Below are 25,104 nucleotides of genomic sequence, written 5' to 3' on the forward strand. Positions count from 1 at the left end.
GTTTCAGGATTGAAATTTCAATTTTATTCCTATATGGAGAAAACAGATGTAAACTCCTGCATAGTGGGCAGTCTGTATGGGGTTTTCTTCTATTCAGCAATCTTTGATCCATACCTCCCCTGTTCAGTATGTAGAAAGGGCAAAGTAACTTAGCTGAGGGTGGCTACAAATCTGCTTTCCATCTAAATCATGAAGTGAACGTGGACGGGAGAGAATTCCAGAAATCTCCTAGTAGACAAAATGCTTTAAAAGTATTTCTTTCAAAGAGAGCCTTTCTTCTACCCCCCCGAGTATATATTAATTGGTTATAAACCTTAGTTTTGAGGTTGTTATTCACCAAATTGTGCACACAGTAGTGCATGATGGATTCACAAGTACAGTTACCCTTCCATTGTACTGGCAAGAAGTCTTTTCAGTGAAAGTAGAGAGAATTTTAAGTCTAAGCTCCAAATTCTATAATTAGTTTTACGGTAGAGGATTCAGGAAAGTTGCAAAACGTATACAAGTCTTAGAAGTTTAACCAATTAGCCTTTAAGTTGTCTTCCTGCATATGTCATTATTGTACATGTTTTAGTGTCTGGTGGCATTCTAATTTTTTCTTTTCTTCCAGATCATTACTAAATACGTTTATGACCTACTGCAGAACGAATGCCACTTGAAGAAAGTAACTCTTCCAGTAAGTATAATTTATTTTTCCAAGGACATAGTTTTTTTGAATCTGTACCCAGCATAGCCTGTGATCCCATTTTCATATAAAGACAAGGTGTGCCAGGACTCTGTGCAGGGCATTGTTTCAGGACACCGCCTTTGTGTTTTGCATGTGTATGCATCTAGAGATGTGGTTCCACCTCATTTCTCATGTGTTTGATTTCTCCAACTGAGCCTTCCTTACCTTACCACATACCAGAATTTTCAAAATGTGGTGCTTTTAATAGGACCACTATAAGCTTTCTGAAAAGTATTTGTGAGTATTTTGAGATGTCTGCAGATGTAGAGAACAGAAGGGTCTTTGCAGGCAGAAGACTACATTCACATTCAATATCAGTAAAATACTCAAAGTCACTTTTTAAAAAATGCTTTTTCAGTAATTTGTAATATGCATGTAATATAAAGTGCTTTTGTCACTTAGTGAAAATATTTAATCAACCCTTGGAAAAGATTAAGTGCTCCCCCACATATCAGTGTGTTTATAAATATATGTGATGTGATATGATGATGTTCAGGTATTTTTATATTGGAGAGCGCAGGGGAGACTGGAGTGTGACAGCACTATGTAGATTTTCCATCATTATGAAGGATTATTCCTATGCTCTTTGAAATCTTTTGAATTGCTGTCATTCTCAGAGGAACCTTCATATTCAGTCAAGGAAAACCTGTTTAGGCTATGGAAGGAAAAGGTCTTTTGCCTTAACAGTTCTGTAAGATTTCACTATTCCCATTTCCATTCCCTGAATGTTGCTTAGGGAATGTTTTGATGACCTGACCAAAATACTTGTAGTTTCCTAGAAGGACTTTTTCAGTGTGTCGTGGTCACAGCAGAAGGAGCTGAGCTACAAGGTTCACAGAGAAATCTAAGGGCAATATCCAAAAGCCTGGTGCTTGCACCAATGCCCTGCGAGCGAAGACTGAGATACCATTTCCCCACTTCAGATTTTTCTGTGTAGACAGACATAGGATTGGGTTCATCATGACAGTCTGCCTGGTGCAGTGCTAGTTACGATCTCCACCTTTTTGGCGGATTTTCTTTCTTGGTGAAGTTTTGGTCCAAAAAGTACTTCCAGAAATATAATGTATCAAAAAACTTCTCAAGCCAAGTCACAGTTCATCAGTGACACTGTGAAGCTGTCTTTTATAAACTTCGAATCTGCATTTTAAGGCTGTAGAACTTTCTTTGATTCCTAAGAAATAATATGAAGAATATGCATGTAAGTAGGGCAATGGTAAAGCTGATCAATTAGCTCCCAAGCATGAAGATGAAGAAACTTGGGATAAGTGTTACAGCACCTCCATCACCTATGTCACACCTGTGGTGATTCATCTGTGTGGCTCTAAGGTTCAGGTTTCTTGGCTTGGAAGACAAGTGGTCCTGGCGAGTTCCCACTTTTGGATTTATCTCTTTACTTGATTTAGAAATTGTGTAGTGACAATGGATACAGTTGTTCAGTAATACAGTTAAGCTATTCTCAAATGTATTACTTTCAACTTCTGTGAAGTGTCATAATTTAATTGCATTTTGGAGCAAAATAGGAAAGCACAAAATCTGTAGGTGTCTAATTGTGGGTGTTGTGGAAAAAAATCTCATGAGGTACAAGTACAGTTCTTCAGGAATGGCTGTTATGTGTAGCCAGCCCTCACCATCAAAAGTAAGTTATGAAGGCATATACAAAAGTGAAAAATTGAAACAAAATATCTGGAAGTTGAAAAATTAAAGCTGCGTAAAAGCTAGGTTTAAATCACCACTGACAGATTCCCAAGTAAGGACACAGAACCCTCTAGGTGAAACTAGTAAAGGAAACTAGTAAAAGTAATAAAACAGCTTTTAGGATGAGAATGGAAGAGAGTATAAGTATTGGTAAGTTACAGGAAATTCAGAAAAAACAAATTTGAGGATTGTGTTAGAGTTGTAAAGACTCATAATAAAAGAGAGCTGATAAGGTCAGTAGATGAATGAATAAGGTCAGCAGCTAAAATGAATACCAAGGTCAAATGAGAAAAACTAACATAATTAATTCCAATACTACTTGTCCAATTTCCACACACTTAACTATCCTAAACAGGATATAATTCTGAGCAGCTGTCTGAAATTTGTCATATCAATAGAGGAGACCTGAGGACAAGTTAATATATTGTACAATAAACAAATTCCAGGATGAGATTTTTTTGAAACCTAGGATTCTATAGGAAATCAAAAATGAAGCTGCAGAACAGCCCATTTATGTTTAACTTACTGCTGAAGTAGTAATAATAATAATAATAATAATAATAGGGAAAATTAGTACAGGTTTATTTTTAAAAAATCCAGAACTCATTGCAGGAGTCAGAGATCACATGGAGAAGAAAAATCTTGTCAGTAAAAGAGTACAGATATTTCCAGTGAACTGTCAACAGATGCTTTTTAAAAGCACAGGAGAAGGTATTCTCCTTTAAAGTTAATTGGTTAGAAAGGGAGAAAGGTGTTCATATTTTACAGATGAAATAAACTGTTACCAGGTAAATGCTGTTAAGAGCTGACATAGCTGTAAGCAAAAAGAAAAAAGGAATTAATACAAGCTAACAAACTTATCTGATTTTTTTCTAAAATTATTTGGGATAGTTAAATCTAAAGCTGATTATGATGACTTGGGAAATTATTTATTCATGCTGAATAACTGGATGATTAAATGACAGGATATTGAAGTCTGGTAAATATGAAATTATGGGGAAGATAACTCAAACTGTAAACACAACAGTGGCCTCTAAATTACAACTCAGGAAAGAGCTTGGAGTGATTGTGAGTAGTTCTCTGAGAACATCAGTGAGTGCTCAATGGCAGTCAAAAACCCTCAAAGCAAATAGGATGTTAGGAATTATGAGGTATCGAGAACAAAACAGAAAAACATCGTCATTCCACTCATTATATGGGCCCTCATGTTAAACACTGCATGAAGTCTGGACACCATATCAAAAAGGATATGAAGAATTAAAAAGAAATACAGAGGAGGGTTGCAAGGATGATCACAGGCGTGAAATTCTTTTCAGACAAAGAAAGATTAAACAAAGATTCTTTAGCTTGGAAAATAGATGGCTGAGGAAGGAATATGACAAATCTATAAAATCATGAAAGGTGAAGGGAAGATGAATAGGAAATGGGTTTTTGCTTTTTTCATAATAGAGAACCTAAGGGGCATCAAGTTTAAATTATCAGGCAGGAGATCTCTACTGAAAGAGACAGTATTATTTCATATATGTCCCAATTATATTGTGGAACTCATTGCCACAGAATACTACCAAGGAGAGAGGTATAAATGCAGTCAAAAAAACCATTTGACAATATTAAGGTGGGATAGGTGCCTTGAACTGTTTAATGTGCATGCCCAGTTATATAAACTGTGGCTTCAAGGTTCCAAAGTTACCAGCTGTCAAAGCCAGGCAAGAATCACTCTGTAACCACTGTTTTTACTGTTCCTCTATACAATCTGCTAGTTGTAGAAACAGGACCCTGGACCTTGGTCTGACCAAGATGGCTCATGTGTGTGTATATATACACACACGCACACATACATATATATATATATATACACACAACTTTTTTATGTGCGTATTTTTGAGATGAGTACAAAAAACTTTTTTCTTTTAATTTCATCATAGGTGATCAGAAAGTTGTTGTATTGGTTTTCCTTTTTCTGTCAGCTGATAATGAAGCTGGCAGTCCTGTGAGTTTTGAGTATTTGAAATGTGTTTCAGGACTCTGTTAGGTGGAGTGGGCTTTTTTTCAGCATGATTTTAGTAGGGAATGGAAATGTTAGTTTCAAAGGTTTAGTATGATGGCGTTTTATCTTCCGTAATTTCAACATTGTGTGTAAAGTCAAACTTGCTGTTGTTGTTTTGCTTTCTTAGGTGGCAACTTGAGTTTGGGATACAAAAATTAATTAATGTGGTGTCAGATACGAAAGTGAGACCAGTTGGCAGTTTAGGAGAGCTTGCCCAATGTTGTATTATGCCTGCATCTTCTACTGAACAATTCTGAACATTTTTTCCTACACAGGGAGGCCAAGATCCATGTTGAACTATTGTTACTGTAAAGCACTGTACTTCTAATAATGTTCAACAAGTACTACTGGACATGAACATTTTAATAAACAGTCTCATATTAAGGGAGAGGCCATTCAGTTACTGCTTCTAAAGTTTTATTTTGCTCTCCATTGAAGGTTATGTTAGTAGTAAAAAGAAGACGACAATTTTTTTAGCCAGATGGAGTATTTGTATTTCTCTAGTTTTAGTGTCATAATCAGTGATTGATCTTTGCTCTTCTTTAGCTGTTGAGGGCAAGTGGAGTGTGCTTCTAAATTAACTGCATCTTTAACAGCTTCTAGGGAAGCCTGAGATGGAAGTTTAAATAATTAGTAACATGTAGTGGTTTTAAGCCTGGCTGGAAATTAAGCACCGTGCAGCTGCTTGCTCAACCCTCCTTTTACTTCTCTGAACACCAGTGGAATGGGGAGGAGAATCAAAATAAAACTTGTTAGCTGAGATAAAAACAGTTTAATAACCTAAAGTGAAGTAAAATACAGCGATAATGGTAAATGATAAAAATAACACACAAAAAAAGAGTGATGTGCAATGCCAGATGCCAGATTCCAGATTCCCGAACCCAGATTGGCCACGCTTCTAGGTAACTTCCCCTAGTTTACATTTTATATCCTGGACATGGTATTCTGGGGTGTGGAATATTCCTTTGCCATTTCAGGGCACCTGTCCCAGCTGTGCTCCCTCCAAGTTTATTTTGCATACCTTTTCACTAGCAGAGCATGAGACAAGGAAAGGGAAGTCCTTGATTTTGGATAAACACAACTTAGCAGAAAACCAAAATATCAGTGTTATACCTAAGTGTTATCAATACCATTCTTGTTCTGAAGCCAAAACACTGCATTTTATCAGCCGCTGAGAAGAAATTCACTCTATCCTAGCTGAAAACAGGACACATGTTTAGTTGGCAATGGCACTGAAATGTCTCACTTCATAGAATCTTCTCAGTTATCAGTGCTTTCCACTTTCACTTCAATAGGTAAAAGTTCATAGAAGAATTATTTCTTAGTTTTACATTTTTGATTGAAAAATTCTAAATCAGGATTCTCAATACTGTGAAGACTTTAACTAAAGCAACTTAGAGGGGTTTATGGTGAAACACACAGAAGACGACTTTTCATCTTGGGAAGCAAATGAGCAGATTTTTCTCTCCATCAGCTGCTCACAATTCTCACAATCTTTTTTGAGTCTTATCAGTTTCAATTCCACTTATTTGCCATGTTCTTCCTCCAGCTACACTTTATACCTACTTTGTAGGCTCAAGGCTCATAATTTTTGTCATGTTTCTCAACTGAAATAAGAAAAATACTTAGTAAGAAAAATAATTGTGGAAGAAAAGTACTTATGGATTTTCTTCCCTTTTCAACATTCAATCTTCTAAAACTCCAATATATAGAATAAAGACTCCTGCTCCTGGAACCCTGTCAGCTCTCATAGATCTTGGGTTAGTGAAGGCTAATTGTTGATGTCGTAGTGTGGATGACAATAAGAGTAGATTTCAAGTGTCTGTATATTCACAGCAGCTGTGCATAATACTAACTAGTGTGCTGCTGAAATATTTTATTGACTGGTACTACTGTGTAGGGGAAAACTCATTTGAGACAGAAATTATCGGAAAAAGGCAGTTCACTGTTTAAAAACATTAAGACTCTCATAATATATGTAGAGATCTTATAATAGCTGCCTACATTCATAAACTTTAAAGAATTATTATGCATTGAGAAAAAAGTCCAAGAAAAACAAAATGAAACTGTAGTTTTAAACAGTAAATTGTCATTATAATTTGGATAGGTTTGGCATGCCTAGCTACAGATTACTGGAATTATTTTCACCTGTAAATAATAATGTTGAATCAAATTGTTAAACTAATCTAAAAAAAAATTTCCTGTATTTATTCACTTTAGATTTAAGTGACCAGAAATCAGTGACATTGAGTAGGTCTAGAAGAACAAGTGGCTAATAATTGTAAAGTATTTTATGTGGTCTCCATGTGTCTGGCATTAAATGGTGCTCCATGTTGATCTGTCAGTAAAGTAAGATTGTGTATGGGAGTGATATTTACATGGATTCTTTAGTGAAAGCTGGATCTAATAAATTACTGCTGTTTGAAGGTAAATTAGCTCAACAAAAAGTCTCTAACTATGTTTAGTTTTGGGAAAAGACTAAAAATTATTTTTTTATGATCCTTGTAGATATTTTTTGCTGTTTTTTAAAATTAACTTATTTGCAGAAGTGGTAACTAGCTGTATCTTCTAGTACATATGACCACTAAGTGCTATTAATTCCTACACACTACAGTATAAACTTTGGCACTTATAATATAAGTGATATAAGTGCTAAAACCTACTAAACTAAACCTATTAGTCTGAAAAGCAAAATTCACTTTTTTTTTTTCCCCAAGTGTAGTGTTGTAAATATTCACTTTGTGGGTAGAAGTCAATTACATATTTCCAGATACTATCTGAGATTCAGTGTTGGCTGACTTTTTACCTGATCTGTTTCACCTTTTAAGGTGTCAGTACTGCTATTTCAGAAGCAGCAGCATGATCTTACTGTAGCCCCAGTGTTTTCAATAGAACATACTCTTTATCATATTTTCTATTTTTGCACAGTGTGAGAGAAAGTGAGTACATTTCCTGTGCAAACCCTGAGGCATGTGAGATGTTACTTTATTTTGGAGCAGGAGAATAAGGTCTTCAGTGTGATGGCAAATACTGAAGAGAGACATGACTATTCTTTCATTTGCAAATTTATTTTGTTTAAGTGGCCTCATTGACTTCATTGAAAAAAACGTTTTGTAGGGCTTACATTAAAAAAGTCTGAAGATGCATGCAGAATTAATTTTTCCTACTATAAGGGTAGTTAAGAATACGTACCCATATATATGAGAAAAAACTACCAAAACTAATCCAAATAGCCAATTCCTTCTTTCTCAGCATGGGGATCATAACCTGATCTGTGTTTCTTCTCTGTTGCAGTGTTCCTAGCAGCTGGACAGTTTTAGGCTGTGGGGGTGGAGGGGTGTGGAGTATAGTAGGAGGGGGAGATGTGCCTGTTTTGTTCTTGCTGTTCTGTGTATTCATATAGTAGAAGGAGAAGAAGTAGGTTTGAGAACATGAGGATTTGTTTTGCCCTCATGGTGTTTACATCAGGACAGTTCTTTTGTCTTGAGACAGGGTTGCTAAACCACGTGTAAAAACTTTAGTTTGTATTGAACAAAAAGTGCTGCTTTATTCTCTTTAAAGACAAAATGTGCTATTAGATTGCAATTTGCTGAATATCAAGGCTAATTGTTGGTTGGTCTCTTCCTACCGCAAAGTAGCTAAGCATTGACCCTGGTACAGAGGACTATTAATGAAGCTGTTATTTAGAACCAAATGGGATTTGTATATTTTAATAGAGCTGTCCTATTAAATTTGTAACAGACAAATTTACAGTACTGGTTCCTATATGTAGCTTATCGAGTATGTACGTTGAGATGGCTGATTTGGAACTCTCCAGGATTTTTTTTTTCTTATTATATAAGAACTTTTTGTTGCTTCAGGCATATCAGAGATGAGAAATTACTCACTCCCTTCCTTCTTGCCACCCTCAATTGCTCATTTATGGACTTTCTTCCTTTCCTATAATTTTTGTAAACAACTGATGTTTCAAAGCTTTAGCACACCTTTTACCCCTTTTCTTAATTTTAAATGTCCCTTGGATTGCTGTTCTAAAATTTGGTATGTTTATGTGTTTCAAAGTTATGTTGCATATTTTGCTTTATTTTTATTTAGTCCTGGGCACACATGCATTGAAATGGTTGTTTAATGGTGAATGTTTTTATAAAATTTGGTAGATAACTTTGTAACTAACAGTTTTCTTTCAAAGAATTATATTGATGCATTAAAATGTGTGTTGTCTGGAATTGCAGGTTGATGCAATTGAGACTGAACCAAAGAGCTTTATCTTTATGAGTGAAGATGCATTAGTAAATCCTGACAAGCTGTTGGTCCTAATTCATGGTAATGGCGTTGTCAGAGCTGGTCAATGGGCTAGGAGACTTATAATTAATGAAGATCTGGACAGTGGGACACAGATACCATATATAAAGAGAGCTATTGAGGTAAGTGAAAGTTCAAGATGCAAAATGTGTGCGGTGGATGTGCACATGTGTGCCTGTGCATGAAGAACTGTGAACCTGTGGTGTTTTAATTTTTTAATCAGTATTCTATATGTTGCTGTGTGATCATTGTATTTGTGATGGGAATACCTTTTTTGTTTTGTTGGAACTTTCTTCTGGTGGAATCAAGTTCCTGTCTTGCAGCAAAATAAAATTTAGTTGCGTGTCATTGCTGTGTTGGGCATGCCATGTAGTTTAATATGGCAGATACTATGACAAGAGTCCTTAGTAGGTTATGCAATGCAGCAGGAGACACTGCAGAAATTTGTTACAATTTAGATTGTTTTCTTTTATATTTAATTTAATTTGTACATATTATTGCTCAATGACTGCTGTAATCTAATGGTAACATGAGCTTTCATGATAACACGCATTGTTTTTACTGGGCTTGTACTGAATTTATTGAAGATACTGTCTTTTTCAGAGTTGCACTAAATACTAGCTCATTCTGGTATTTACTTATCAATATTTGACAATTGAAGACATTCACATGTTGTTGACACTATTTTGTTAAATCTGTTTGAGAGACAGTGGACAGTTTGTGTTATGTTTTTGTCATTGGAACATTGCAGGAGTAATTAATCATATGTGCCCTACTGCCTAAAGGAAACTTACTTAGTAGTAAACATTAGAAGAGCTTTTTTAGGACTCATTGTTTGTATTATATTTGCCAAGTTAAGCTAATATTCTTCTCCAAATATCAGTGTTGTCATTGTTACTGTTACATATTTTGCTAAGTGATTAATTTTTGTGGTTGATGGATAATTTTTGCAGCTGTCTTTAAAGTATTCAGGATTAAAAATGGTGCTTTTTTTTCAATAAAACAAAGAAAGACAACATATAAAAACATTAGGCCATTAAGTTATTTTTTGTTTGTTTTACTCACTATCAAAGCGCCAGACTATACTTCATGAGAAAAAGAAACCTAGCCCTGTGAAAGTGAGGCTTATCTTTTCCTAATATTAAGTTTTTCATTAATTTAAATCATGATTCAGATAGAGACAGAGCAAAAAGTACCTCAGGATTATTGAGTGCAGTACAGTAGGTCCAGTATGGTAGGTCCAGTATGGGACTTCTAGTGCTGGTTCCAAAACATTTCCCAAGAAACCCAAATAGCTGTAGCTACTTCAGTTTTTGTACAGTGCTTACATGTTTGCGTTTTTGTTCGTTCTTAGAGGTGCTGCTGTCTTGGGCAAAATGAGAGACTGAGTATTTCAAACTGGGATACTAACACTTATTTAACAGATCATTTTAAACCATCATTTCTAGTTGAGGAGATTTTTTTTCTCTTTTGTTATTTTTATTTATTTTGTGCAGTGATGTGTGCCAGTATGACAGAGATCAAACCTCTGTTTTCTCAAATGGCTGTTATACTTAAAACCAGACTATTTATCTCCACATTTTGAATGCTTCTTAAAAAAACAATACAAGATAAGTCCCAGTTCTTGGGTGAGAAAATGTTTTTACAAAAATGTAATAATTGAATAACAATGGTACGTCAAACTTTATGCTCTTATCTTTGAGTTTTCCTTAATATGGTTTTTAAATTTGTAGTTCTCTTTAGTTCAGTAATTCCTGTTACTGTAAAACTTACTATCCCTTTTTGTGCGCCTTAAAATTCTGATAAGTGTACTACATGTTTAGGACACCTACTATTTCCAGTGACTTTTTTGCATGCAAAATGAAGAATAGATTGTATTCAGTTGTGTTAAGTCAAATTCAGTTATGTCATTAAATGCATTGCTATCGTTTTGTATCCTGTAATCCCTGTACCAGGAATTGGTTGTGTGTCTGGTTAGATAAGGCAATATTTTATGGAAGTTGGACCCCACTGAAAGTATTTAGAATCATTTGGTTTTGACTAAAAAGTGAGTACATATATAGATACAAGCTGGGGTATCTGTGTCAGCTTCAGACACAGATCCTATAAATTAAATTTCTAAATGCAGAAAATTATGGTAGAGTGTAAGGACTCCATATGATAAAAATAATGGTAAAAATTGCATCCATTTCTGGTATTCAGAACTCTAGTTGATTTAGTCATGTCACTTACGAAATGCAAATAACTAGCCTAGATGGTAAATAGCCCGAATGAAAATTGTGCTAATCCCTCATGCAACATTATTGAAGGAGGGAATTATTTTCATAGATCTTTCTGTGTTTCTTCTAAGGAGAGGTCTCATTCTTGAATGAAGCCAGCAGACCTTACCAAAGCATCAGTGCTGGTGACAAGAGAGCATGGATTTTTTTTTTTCTAATAGACTTATGTGAATTTGAAGTGGATAATGATATGTAGGATTTGAAAATTCCCATGATCTAATGTGACTTAGCAACACATGCAGGCATTGCAGCCAGCTTAAAACATTCGCTGAAGATAAGGTTCTAATTAAAAAAATTAAAATTGAGAATTACAGAAGTAGCGCTTGAATGTCCTATGTGGAGGAGCTAATTCAGAAATACCTGCTTTTCAAAAACAAAAAATTCACACAAGTAAAAAACTACCCTCTAAGTAGGCCAAATCCCACAACTTTTCTGCTTTTTTCTTTGCTTCTCTTCTCAGTTCAATTCTTAGAAAAACTGAAAACAGGGATGTAGCAGCTGGGGTTATCAGTGAGCAGTGGATTGAGCAGGATGAACTGATACTTCTAAACAGGAAGTTAAGGGAAGAGTAGAAAGTATTTCTCTCTGATGCAACACTTTTGAGGAAAAAAGAATTAAGAAACCCCACTTCTGAAGCATGTGTGGGGCAAGGGAGCAATGTATGGACTTAAAATTTTGTATTTTGAAATTCTAGTATTTTGGAATTCCTGCAAGTTACAGAGAAAAGATTCGAAGAGAAAAATCTTGGTGGGAATTCACGTAGCTAGAAATATGTTTTTCTTTGCATCTGTGCAATTCCTGTAGGTAATGCTTCTTGTTCCATGTTTTATATCTAGCCCTATTGTGTAGATTCAGTCTTTTGTGTTAGAGGTATTGTGACTAGTTGACAAGGGTTTATGTGAAGAGATAGCATTATTGTGTTAATTTGAAAATTCAAACTTGATAGTGTAGAAGAAATGTTGAAATATGAATGAATATGAAGAGAACAAATAAGCTACTAGATAGAGAACAGACTGTAGAAAAAGAAGGAGGGAGAAAGCTGTACATAATGTGGAAAACACATGTAAATACATTAAAATGTGGTAGGACAAAATCTGTTTTAGAAAAACAAGTATGAAGAAGAAAAATATGCTAGTAAGGCAGTGAGAATGTAACAAAAGCTAAATTAAAACAAATACTAACTAAAAAGATATTTAAAACAAAGAGACTGTCAATGTCCTGTAAATACAGTACAAAAATACTGCATAGATTTGCTATTTTGTTACAGTAGAAATTTTCTACTGAAACTTTCTCTCAAAAAACTGATTTTTGACAGAAGCCATTGTCTGATGCATGAGAGGCTGAAGTTCAAGTCCCTCCTCCCTGGGAATGAGTGGACTATTCAATTTATAATGAGAATTCTGAAATTCTGCTCTGAAGATATTCCACTTTTTATAAAAAAATAATTGTAAATTATATAAATGAATAAATGTAGATTAAAAGAATAATTTTAATCTGCCTGTAATATATTTGGCCTAAATGGTTAATCCAGGTTTGTACAGTGAGAGTCTTCTCATATCAGTTATTGTTTAACCATGCATACAATAACTGAAGTAGTGTCAGGGAAAGGTGATGAAAGACAGAGGCAAATTCTTCAATATAATGATGAGGTCATATACTTGGGATGTCAAGAATGAAACATTTTATGGTTCTGGTTTAATAATGGCTGTTGAGGTGCTCCCTTGTTCACTTTGTTAGAGAAGGAGAAGCTGAAGTTGTTGTACTTAGAGAGGAGATTGTTCACTGGAGAAGGAGAATCTCAGCTTGCCTTGGTTGGACATGGTGAAGAGTTTGGGAGTACTACTGTCTTTGATACCTCTCCTCTGGGGAACAAAGAGGATATCAGCTTACTGCATAAGTACAGAGAAACACTGGGTGTTTTTTTGAGTCTTTGAAAATTCAGTACCTTTGTTACCGGTGATAGCTGTGGTCTCAGAGATGCGTTCAACCACAGCAACTGTCACTTATTTATTAAAGAAAAATTAAAAGCCATCAAAGAATTGTTGCCTTCTATAAAATTCAGTTATTAAGGTATCTTAGATACTTTTATTATTGTTCAAAGGAGAATTGATACTTGACATATAGCTGGAAAATAGGTTCTTCAAAGAGCCTGGACGAGTTTTTCAGAAGAAATAGAGCAGCACCTAAAAATCTAACTTTATATTAACAAGCAAAAAGCCAAATCTTTGCATCAGATGGGTGTTAGCTGTGGAAATGTTTCCTTAATAACTGGTAAAACATGGTTTTCAGCTTCAGTTGTCTGTTGTGTTTATCTTGCTCTTCATTTTTTTACAATTTCTGTTCTCTTTGGTCAAAATATTGTCATTCATTTGTACAAAACTGTCAGATTGGCAATATTTAGTAAGAATTGGTGAGGGTTATTACTTTTGTCAGCATGCAGTAATATGTCATTAGTTTTGTAAGGCAGTTGAATGGAACAACAATATCGTTCAGTGTAACAGCAGTAAATTTTCCCACTATGAATTTTATGTGATTTAGTAGTCTTAATGGTTTGTAACTAGTATGATAACACATACTCTTGTGTTTTCTCTTTCCACTTCATAAAAATCAGTCAGTTTCAATAGTGGATATTTACATATTGTTGGCCAGAAATTATGTTAAGTTTAAATTACACTACCAAAAATTATCACTGAAAAACTTTTCAGTCTGACTTCTAGGTATAGAATATCGTGTTAGACAAACATACTTTTTGGTTTGGTTTTACAGTTTATACAAGCTTAGCATAGTATCAATAATAAGGGCAAGTGACACTTTCTCGGGAAAAAAAAACAACTGATATTTCTCTGCAATTAGTTCTGCCACAGAATACTGATATTCATGTGCCTTTTATGTCTTCTATGTGTATTGTTGCAGAAGGATGTTAAAATACCTAGTTTATTTATTAATGGTCAGTTACAGTGCCAGAGCAATCATAATCTTTTTTGGGTTTTCTAATATATTACTGAACCTTCGACTTTCACTAAAATGGGCAGTAATTTGCTATACTGTTTTATTTCAAATGCTTCTTTTCTGACTGTGATATACTTGACTTATTCATTCTGTTAGACCACAGAACTAATGTTGCTTGTCAAGTCCTGTTTAACAGAGAAAACCTGTGTTTAAAACTCCTGCTTTTGTGGTAATTATACTAAGTAAACTTAAAAGTTTTTGGATGATCTTTTGAGATCTTTCTAAAAACATAAACACAAATCACAATGTATTATTGTGATCACAATGTAAATGATGAGTTGCATTTAATTGGTTTTAAATCCACCACATCCTGGAAATAAAATTTGAAAAGCACTATATTTAATTACTTCAAAAACATTTTTTGTAGGGTTAATAATCTCTCAAATTCTAGTCACCAAGCAGATAAGAGGGAAAATTTGCACAGTTGAAAACAATATAATTTGATCACAAAATACATAATAAGACATGATAAGCTGTATAGGAGTTAAAATATTAAGTCAAAAATTCAAGAAAAGGTTAAAAGCTTAGACTAATACTGAGCTGACAGGGTATATAAACCCACACCAACCCCCATGCCAACAGAGGAAAACAATGACATGACAGCTCTACTGTTTGGAGAGGGGTTGCTAACGACAGCTTATTCCTTTATGATTTCAACTCTTGACAGAAGACAGGTCTGCTTGTTGCATCATGGCAGATGTATCATTACCTTCTGGCCCTGTCATGACTGAACTGGAAAAAAACCCCACACTTGAAATTCTAAAAGTCTCTTTGGAGTTTATTGCATCCTTTCACAGATACATTTGCCATTGTTTTATTAATTGTGTATATTACATTCTTACAGTTTTCCGGGCTACATAATTTGATAATGTAGAGATATTTAGAGATAGCTTTGTATTCTTTTATTCTGCTGGTTGTTGTGTTTTAACTCTAGTAGCACTTTGCATTATTTTACTTTTACTTTGTCACTGACCTAAGAAAATCACTGTTCAAGATAAGAATTGGATTAATGTGGCTTGAAATTATTTTTTTCTCCAGTAAAACTATTTCAGCCATTTTTTAATTGGATAAGTATTAGGTTAAGGACACACAGTGAAAATTTAAAATAGTTACCATCATTTTAAGAAAAAAGTTGAATATGAGTTGAAATTGCCTTTTTTATCATATGCATATTAGGATTCTTCCTTTCCACACCATGACCCTTCCCCCCCATTCAACTTGTTGGATACCCAACAGTGACTCTGGGGACTTAAAAAAGAGTAAGAAGGGGTGTGGATTTTTGAAAGTATGTCAAAAGCCTTGGGGTTTGGGTATGATCAGAATTTCAATAGAGGTTGAGATGAGTTTAAATGCATAGAAGGGGAACATAAAAATCTTGTTTAATTTCTGTCATGTTGTTCTTTTTTTAGTCACTCTGATGTCTTTTTCAAATCTGCTTTTCTCTCAAGCTTTGTGGTACTATATTCAAGATCTGGGCCTTTTCCTCTTTGTGTTTCGTTTTAACTGCTGATCCCTTTTCTGTGGTGCTTCTGCCTTTAATATCAGCTGAAGCGGTCTGAATTGCTGAATCAAAGCCATTTTGGGAGAGAGACAGTGTTTAAGATTGTGCAGGGTGAGATTCTCTGGGTAGAAGGTAACACTTCCTGCAGTTATAATCAATGCACTTGACACTTTCAAAGGCAGGAGAAGCCATGACTTGCTCAGGGGTTAAACTTTTTAAATAACTTCCCTTGGGAAAAATGCCATCAATAAAATGGAATAATTAGTTGAAGATTCTTGAGTAGCCTAGGTTTGAAAAGAAAAGATTAGAGACAGGTCAGGTTTGCACTTCTACTGTATTTTCCTTCCTGTTTGTTTTTCAAACGATGAGATTTTGTTTGAATGTATGCAGTATTACAGAATCAATCTGCTTGAAAAGTAATGTGATCTACTTAGGACAGTGCATTAATTTTGTAGTCTTATTGTCTATGTAGTCTAATAACTGTAAGAATGGAGATTAAATTCCATATAAAAATACAACTTCAGATTTGCTAGCTTTCTCATTTCCTACACACACATTTATTCTGCAAGTAGTCATTTTAGCTAACAAAACATTTGCAACTTTGAGCCTTAATAAATAAGCTTAAATTGTAATATACATTCAGTAAGTTTAGAATTTAGGTTAAATAGCATTATATGGACATTCTGTATATGTGATCATTAATTTCTAAAGAGATGAAGAGGTTTACACTGAAATTAAATTAATCTTGCTTTGCAATTATTGTGTTTAATAATTTCAGATCTTAGGAGAGAATTTTTGAGTTTTTAATAATATTTTTTCATATAATCATTTTATTAAAGCAGCTATTTTTAAAGGCAAAGCCTCTCTAAAAATGGTGCTTTCATACATAGTGAAGTATATACCTATTGTAAAAAATATCAATGAATAATGCATGAATGGCTTTGGAATAAAAGGTTCTTACTGTTCATTAATTATTTACTTATTTGAACTTTTTATTTTTCTAAAGGGAAATAAAATCACAGACAGTACTCTGCAACAGTAACTAAACAAGACTTTAGCAAGTACATAACCAATGTTTTGAGAAGTACAACATTGTATTTTCTAATAAGTTACATTGGAATGAGATATATACCACCGGAATAGATTTTTGGTAGAGATTATTCTGCATACAGATTTGTTACAAAACATTAGCAAGAAAGTATAGACTAGTTTCACATTCATCAAGATACAAGTATTTCTGTGTGGTTTTGGGGAAATGCCTGTGGCAAGGTGGCTGTGAAACTGTGACTTTCTAATTGCTCCGAAATTGCAGTGGGGCTTTTTCTGTTTCTTTACAGATTTTCCATTTATTGTTTCTTTTAAATTCCTTGTATGTGTGTAATTTCAAAGATTGATGGGTAAACACATACTGGTATGATTGTACTTGGAAATGCAAAAATTATTTGTGGTGGTGGTAATTGTGTAGTTGTAATCCAGTGTTGTTTTGATTTAGAGAATTTGGGTCTGTGGAAGTGTCATAGCTTCATGGTTATCTCTGAGTACAGTACATACAAGTAACATCTAGTTTTAGCTGATTTGCTGAAGCAGATGTGTCTCTCATTTCAATGTGTGATCATCCTGTAAAGCTGTGGTGGGGGCATTAGTGCCTTCACAGAGTGGTACGATTTATGTTGGAAACTTTGCTGGGCTTTACTTTCATGTGTAATAAACTATGCAAATGTGCTTATCTGATCATGGAATAGAGATTTTCAAATACCTTTCATATGTTTTTTTGGCAACATTTTCTGTTCAGGTGATCTTATCAATGATAGTGTAAATACTGATTTTTGAGAGTGTCAGCATGATAAACCAAATCGTAGAATCATCAAGATGGAGGAAGACTTCTGGAATTATTGAGTCCAACTGCTTACCCAGCATTGCCAAGTCTACCATATTGCTCTATGCCACATCTACACATCTTATAAATGCCTTCAGGAGTGATGATACCACCACTATGCTCTACAGCCTGTGCCAAGGGTTGACAAACCTTTCTGTGGACAAATTTTTTGCCATATTCAATCTCAACTGTTCCTGGCATACCTTGAGGTCATATCCTCTCATCTGATCACTTGTTACCTGGGAGAAGAGACCAACCCCCACTTGGCTACACCCTTCTTTCAGGAAATTGTACAAACTGACAAGGTCTCCCTGAGCCTCTTTTTCTCCTGGCTAAACACCCCAGCTCCCTCAGCTGCTCCTCAGACTTGTGCTTCAGATCCTTCTGTAGCTCTGTTGCCCTTGTCTGGACATGCTCCAGCACATCAACTTCTTTGAAGCATTAATTTTAAGAGGCATTATCTTTACTTATTAAGATTCCCCCCCTATAATAATTAAGATTCCTCTCCTATAATAATTATTCATTGATCTAATTTTTCATTGGTCTAATCTTAAGTGATTAGCTTCATTTTACTTTTTGAAAAAAGATCAGTAGCCAGCACTTTTGTTCTCATTCGGAGAATGTTAGTTCAGGAATCAAAAATACAATCACAATTTTGAAATATTTTTTAAAGAAGTTAATTCACTATCATTTAACAATATTTAATACCTATTTAAAAATATTAAAATTGACTTTTGACTTTCTGTATGTACACATGGCTGAACTGTCACCTAGAAAATCTTAATGTTTTATAGCGTGTAAATAGTATTCTTATACCTATTATATTTTTATATACTATGGAAAGAGTGTGTCAGTATAAGTATGGTTTGTGTATGTGTTTAAATATTACACTATATTGCCAATACTATCTTGAGTTTTCAAATGAATCAGTACTTAAAAGACTCAACACTTCCTCATTCATATAATAAAATGCATATTTAAATTTACTGTGCATTGAGCTGGAAGATACTAACTTTAATGCATGGGAATTCAAATAAAAAATTTATATGCTTTCTGTTTAACTACTTTAATACTGTTCTAATAATGCACATTGCTGCTTCAGGTAATAAGAAAATAGATATGACAAAGACTTTGTTATGCAAATTAGCACAGGATTTTAGCCTTTTGAAAATACAAAGATCTTTGGAATTATATATGTCCCTTTTGATCAAAAACTTTTAAAAGTTTAATAATTCTGTTAAAACAAACTAAAACTATGGGTAATTGTCTTCTTTTCCGTAAAATGAACAAATTATAACATCAAAAACCTGAGAGTGAGGTATGTAGTAGGTCATTTACTGCTGCAGGCATTTTCTCTCCCTTCAGGATGTGCTTGTTTAGTTTCTCTCACTTTGTGCCTGTGGCACTCTATGGTGGAATTCAGACGTGTTCTTCCCCTTCAAGGAATCTCTAGGGTGATAGATAACTTATACAAAATTAATAAATAGTGTTGCCTTATTTTTACCCATCCCAGGCAATTTGTTTCCCTCTTGAGAAGAGTTGAGTTGCGCAAGACATGTTTATTAAAATAATGTGTGTTTTTGCATAGAGTTAAACAGAGAAATTAGACATAATAGGGTGAATGTCATTAAGAAAATGGAATTACTCAACTTTCAGTGATTCCTTTATGGAAAAAAATGGAATAGTGAAAATCCCTAATATGTTGGTTAACCTTTATAAACCTAGAATTTGTATACATGTCAAGGTATAGGAAGTTTTTATATTTAGTTTTCTTTTTTAATTCTGAGCTTGTAAATTTAGTTTCCTTTCATCTCAGCAACATTCAAGGAGTAAACCTGTTTTGAGGCTATTCAGCTGGGTGATTATTTTTGGGAAAGACCAGCTGTACCATCTTGCGTATTCACAACCATTTGTTCTAGCATATTGCCGTGCTAATCCTCTTAGGAGAAGGAGAGATTGGCACAGATAGCTTAACCTTCTTTATTGTGTGCTACATTGCAGCCTCCTCTCTGCCACGACAAAGGCAGTGAGACTTCAGATTGCTTTGGAGGTTAGAACAGATAGTGAATCTTGAGGGTAAATATATGCTGGTATATGAGGGAAAACAACTTGGGGCAACTTGGGGTTTTTTCCATTTTTTCCATTTTCTTTTTTTTTTTTTGGTAGTTGATGATTTTCATTGTCCTTTTAGCTGTGAAAGACAGAGTTGCACTTAATAGTGTAATGGTCTTATACTGTTGCTTGCTTTTCAGTACTTAAAAAATCCTAAGAAAATGTGACTTTATTAAATATTATCATTTATTGTAAAGTTTTCCTCCTAGGTGTTACCCACTGGCATTTTAAGCTTTCCTTAAGATTAGTTATACTTAGCTTGTAAGTAAATAGTCGTTTTTCTAAAAATTATTTGAAAAATATGGACAGAAAATATTCATGGTGCTTCAATGCACAGGTGATTGAGTTTCTGCTGACCCTCGGTAGCTGAGCCTGTGTTTTGAATCCCAGCTCTTCCTCCAGTGTTGAGGGTAATGTGATTGAGTCCTCTGGAATGAGTTCCTGAATGCTGATAGCAGGAGGCTTTACCATGAAGTGCAACAGCTACTCATGTGGAATATGCATCTTCCACATCACGCATGGTTGAGATCAGATACAGGATTTTCAAGGCTTGACAGCCCTGGTTATGAACAGTGATATTTATACTGAATTTAGGACTATCTGAGTGCTAATATTCAACTGATAATTACCAGCTGATGGTAAAAATAAGTGACTCTGAGATTCCATTTTAATGCTACAGTGTTGTTATTGTCAAATCCTGAAAACAGGTATTACTGCAATTCATTAAAATAGCATTTATTTATTAATACCTCACAATGAATCAAACAACTGCTGTCTTTGATTATGCATTAGAAAAATGTAATCAATTTGATCTTTTCTGTTAATGTTGGCATTTTTCATTTTATCTGTTGTATTTATATTCACCATGTTAGTCCAGCGTTTCTTTTTTGCTGCATTTTGAAACCTTTCTTAAAATAACACAGTCCAGATATTTTTGACTCAGATTAACCCCCCATCCCATACTGTATGTCCACCTTATCTACATATATTGTTTTGTGAGATTTTCAGTACATTTCATGTATTTCTCTAAAAATGGTTTCATGCAGATATGAAAAATTTCAGGACAGGAGACTAGTGGAAGTACAGCTGACTGAGCTGTTCAAATACCTTCCATCTTAGATAAGTAAGAAATGCTTCATTGTTTTTCTTGTGGAAATGAAGGTCTTTCTTCTAGCCTTATTTATTGAAAAATTTTTGGGGAAGGTTTTTTAGGATTTGACAAGGACTCCAGTAGAAAATCATCTATATACCGAAGACAATCAAAATAAATATTTGCTACTTTGACTTCTTACCAGTTCCATGTTATTAGTATTTTGAAAATGTTACTAATTTCTCTCTCAAGTCCTTGTGTTCCTCTCGGAAAGATTATTTTAAAATGTAGTCAACACTATTTTTTACTTTACTTCCTGATGGTAGTGGTTTTATGGTGTGATCATTTTACATTTGCAGATAGGCAAGTACTTCTTCTGTAGCATTTTTTTCTCTAATTTACAGTTTTTCAATTTAAAAGCACTGCTTTCTCAAGTGCCTCTAGATGTATATATGTATGCAGGTTTATACATGTGTGTGTAAAGAAAGGTACAGTGCATCCTAATTGTCCAGTTAGTTGTAAATTTTCAGTTTTGTAAATTATAATATTAGATGTGGAACATTCAGGAAAGATAATAGTTAATTTCTTATGTCTTTTGGATTTGGAAGCTGCATGTGTCTTCTGTGTTTTTGGAAATGCTGGTTGAATTTTACAGCAATGGAAAAGTACTGTTTCATGTTACTGTTTTCTTTGAGCCCAGTAATTTGTGATATATTATAAAGGAGGTGTACTAACTATTTCTCAAAACCAATAAAGTTTCTAATGTCATACAGGTTAACTTACATTGTGATTTAGTTTGATACAGCTGTTGTATGTTGTGTTTCATCCTCTGGACGTCCTTGTAAGTAACTTTTAAGTAGCGAAGTCATAGAACTTGTAGAAATAGATAATAATTTTGTAAAACCTATAGATTCTTAGGAATGCTAGTTGACAGTCTTTTAAAAGGTTTATAGAACCTGAACAAATATTTTTGCTGTGCTATGTCCTCAGTTACATGAAATCTGTCTATTCCTCCTATAGAACAGAGTACTGCATCAGTGTCAAAATTATGATATATTTATTGTGGTAAATATTTACTGATATTCAGGATCCATATCTGTTGAGATACTACTCAAAAGTCTGGAGTTTTTAATGCAGTATCACCATAGGAAAAAAAAAAAAGAAAATTCAAAGAGAAGGCTGCAGTTACCAATTTTACAAATATCTTGGCAATCACGATATGTTTATGCTAATAGTGACCTTGAAATGTACTCCCTTTAGTTTTTTTATATGAAGCTGATGTTGAGGGACATCTGTATATGCTGGTTTTAGCAGTAGACCTATTTTTAATTCTATTTTAATCAAACTTTTTGCTTGTAAATGTGTGCAGACTATCAGCCCTGGGGACTGGATCCCTGCAAACTGGTGCCTGCACACAGGGGTGTTGAGAGATCTTCTGGGGAAATGAAACTAGTAATGCATACTGCTCTTTTTGGTAGTATTAAAATCCTGTTCAGCAACAGATTAAGCAGGAAGTTTTTCTTGCCATTTCTGATTTTTTGAACTAGGAAGACAAGGGTTCAAGCCTTCTAGGATGGAATAAAAAGGAGAATCCACTAGATTGGCTGTCAGAAATTTGAGATGTAGAAAAGATAGTTATATGGCGGTTTAGTTTAACTTTTTTAAAGTTTTGGAATGGACTTTTTGCTTATTTGTTTTTTCCTCGCTATGATGTCTTAAAATAATTTTGAAAGATTTAGGAATGGTGTGCCTCTAGGTATCATAAGTTTGTGGAAGCTGATTACGGTTCTGTGACAGACTTCACATCAGTCCTCATGTACATTTTGTACATGCTCTGGGGTTGTTTGAAAATAGCTCCATCTTATATATGTCACATGTGTTTTGTTTTGAAAATTAGATTTAAAAGTAATGCCAGAGGTAATAGTCTAATGAATGTTCAGGTAGCAGAAAAAAGCACTAAGAATTATAATGAAGAATATGTAATCAGACCTTGCATCTGTTTCAGGATGTTCTGGCATACTATTTTGTGTGTAAGGCTTTACTGAAGTTTTTATGTAAATATGGTGTTTTTTCAGCTTCCTGACTTTTTTACTGTTTTTTACTCTTTTGTATAGAGTAAAAAATTATGAGTGTACTTTGAATGATACAGCCTACTTTTCTGTGGAGCAGGGAAGGTCATTAAATTTGTTTATTTCATTTTTTAATTAGTACAATGTTTATCCACAATCTCAGCTGCTAATTGAATAGTATTAATATTATTTATTTTAACTAGAATATTTTGTCTCAAGATACTTCAGTCTGCAGTACTATGGAGTATTCTTATGAAATGGATTATGAGATAGCAGTAGCTTTTCAAACACTTCTCATTGTAGGCCTTTTCTCTGCTATTTTTTGAACTGCATATAAATCTTTATTGCTTGCAGTAGAACTTCCTAGTTACTTGTTTGGGAAGTATCTCAGTACTGCTTCTGATTAAAAATTGTGTATGTTTGTTTATAGATATTTGTGAATGTCTATAAAATCAGCATTTTGGACTGTGAATGAAGTTGGACCATCACTGCTTTTGCCAGAAAGTGACTGACCAGTTTTGGGGGTGTGGTCTTTTTTTGTGTAGGTGTCTCTTACTTTTGTTTCTGGGCATTCTAATAGTGGTTTAGTAATAAGTCCCCCAAGTTTCTGCCTTCCAATCCCTCTAGCCAGTTTCCTGACCTGTTTTGTGTTGTAATATTTACATCCAAATGTACTAGCTTCCCTAGCACTCTTCTTGTGAATTTGTATTTAATAGCTTCATTCTACCTTGTATTCCTTTGTGCACAGGGGCACACTGATTATGCAGCAGTATGACTTTCATATTTCTCATTTACTTGTCCAGACATGAATGTAAGAAGTAGAAACCCTCATCTGCTTAGCAAGCATATACTTCATTAAGTCTTTATACACTTCAGCTGCTAAAGGCTAAGACCTGTCTACTGAGAATCCATATATTTTCAAAAGTTTGTAAGTTGGCCAAATTTGAGTAGTATCTTGTGGGAATAGGAGGCCATTCCAGCCAGAATTTAAGCTCCTGATTAAAAGACACAGGTGCCATAAAGCATTTTTTAGCAAAGTTCACTAGATTTTTGTAAGTGGGCAAACTGAGCTGTTCTGTTGTGACTTTCTCTTGAATACCAATTAATGATTGACTGTGAAATTTTCAAATGAATTCAGCCTGAGGTAAAACCAGCTGTAAAATCAAGCTTAAGTTTGGTAGAGTTCTGAGTAAGTCAGAAGAAAGTAACTGGCATTTTGTGAGCCTTAAGGATAGACAGATTAAATGATTTCCAGCCATCATTCACTGCAGTACAAGGGTTCCTTAATCGCCAATTTTGGAGAGGAGCATCAAGAAATTCTACTTTTAACCATGAAAGTTCTGAGTGAGATTCTCACTGTTTTTTGATCAGAAGCTTATGTCAATTTGTGGGTAACACAATTGAGCTCCTTTTATTTTCTGCTTTCCAAGTTCTGGATTTAATAAATCTGTTCTGGATTTTTTTTCGTACATTTTCTTACTTTTTTTTATTCCAGGTATGCATATATCTTGATATTCTATAGACTGAGAATTGCTGAAACACCCACAGGTCTGAGGATAGTAGCTAAGCATTGTGACATAAGAATGTGACATAAGAAGATGATCCTTGAAGTAGATGGATTGTTGATTCTGAGTTGAGGGTGACTTGTTCTTCAGCTGTGCAGTACCTCGTGCTATGACTTACCATTTGGGACATAATATTATGCAGTGCCTTCACAAATTGATTGTGATCCACTTCTTGGATAATCTTAGCTGGGATCATATGAGACAAGATGTTCGGGTTCAGTTTGGACTCGCAACTCCTAGACGGTTCCAGAATTTTATCCTGAAATAGTTCAGTGCTGACCTATTTAGCCACAATTCCCAAAAAACGATGTCTCTTGTTTGAGGGACAATTAAAGCTATTACATTAAGGGATTATGGTGTGCTAATGGCATGGCAGTACATGCCTCTGGACCTCTCAAGTATAATGGGATTTACAAACTACCAGCTATTATATACTGAGTGCTGTATGGATACTTGCAGACAGGGATGGTGAGGGCATTGATAATAAAGATCAGTAGGAAAGCAGACACCTTTCCTACTGAAAGGTGTAAAACCTTATAGCTGTCATGGGATACAAAGAAATATAAAGAATCAAGTTGCCAATGAAGTTGCTTCTCCAGATGCAAAAGTCAGTTGCTCAAATATAGGAGAAGTTAAAACATTTGAAGTCAAAGAGTGTGTCTTTCGCTCGTTAGAAAGTGTATGAATGGGCATGACTGCTATCCCTTGTATATGAGGAAAATACAGGACCACATTTTGTTTGTAATACCAGTATAAAAGTAGAAGAAAGAGGAGATGATAGTGTAAAGTGATAGAACAGCAGAGCCTAGGGAAAAGTCACTGGAAGAGGCCAAGA

At 34.5% G+C, this 25,104-nt stretch overlaps 1 protein-coding gene across 4 annotated transcripts in view; it reads left to right on the plus strand.

Annotated features, from left to right (window-relative positions):
* FAM172A (family with sequence similarity 172 member A) overlaps positions 1 to 25,104 on the plus strand; it is a 254,598-nt gene that overhangs the window by 53,268 nt on the left and 176,226 nt on the right. For all 4 annotated transcript variants that reach the window (XM_058044104.1, XM_058044107.1, XM_058044106.1 and 1 more), the window contains 2 exons: positions 611 to 676; positions 8,699 to 8,890. In XM_058044104.1, coding sequence (XP_057900087.1) covers positions 611 to 676; positions 8,699 to 8,890 — 258 coding nt within the window. The remainder of the gene's footprint in view (positions 1 to 610; positions 677 to 8,698; positions 8,891 to 25,104) is intronic.

Source organism: Melospiza georgiana, chromosome Z (genome assembly GCF_028018845.1).
Source record: "Melospiza georgiana isolate bMelGeo1 chromosome Z, bMelGeo1.pri, whole genome shotgun sequence".
NCBI lineage: Eukaryota > Metazoa > Chordata > Aves > Passeriformes > Passerellidae > Melospiza > Melospiza georgiana.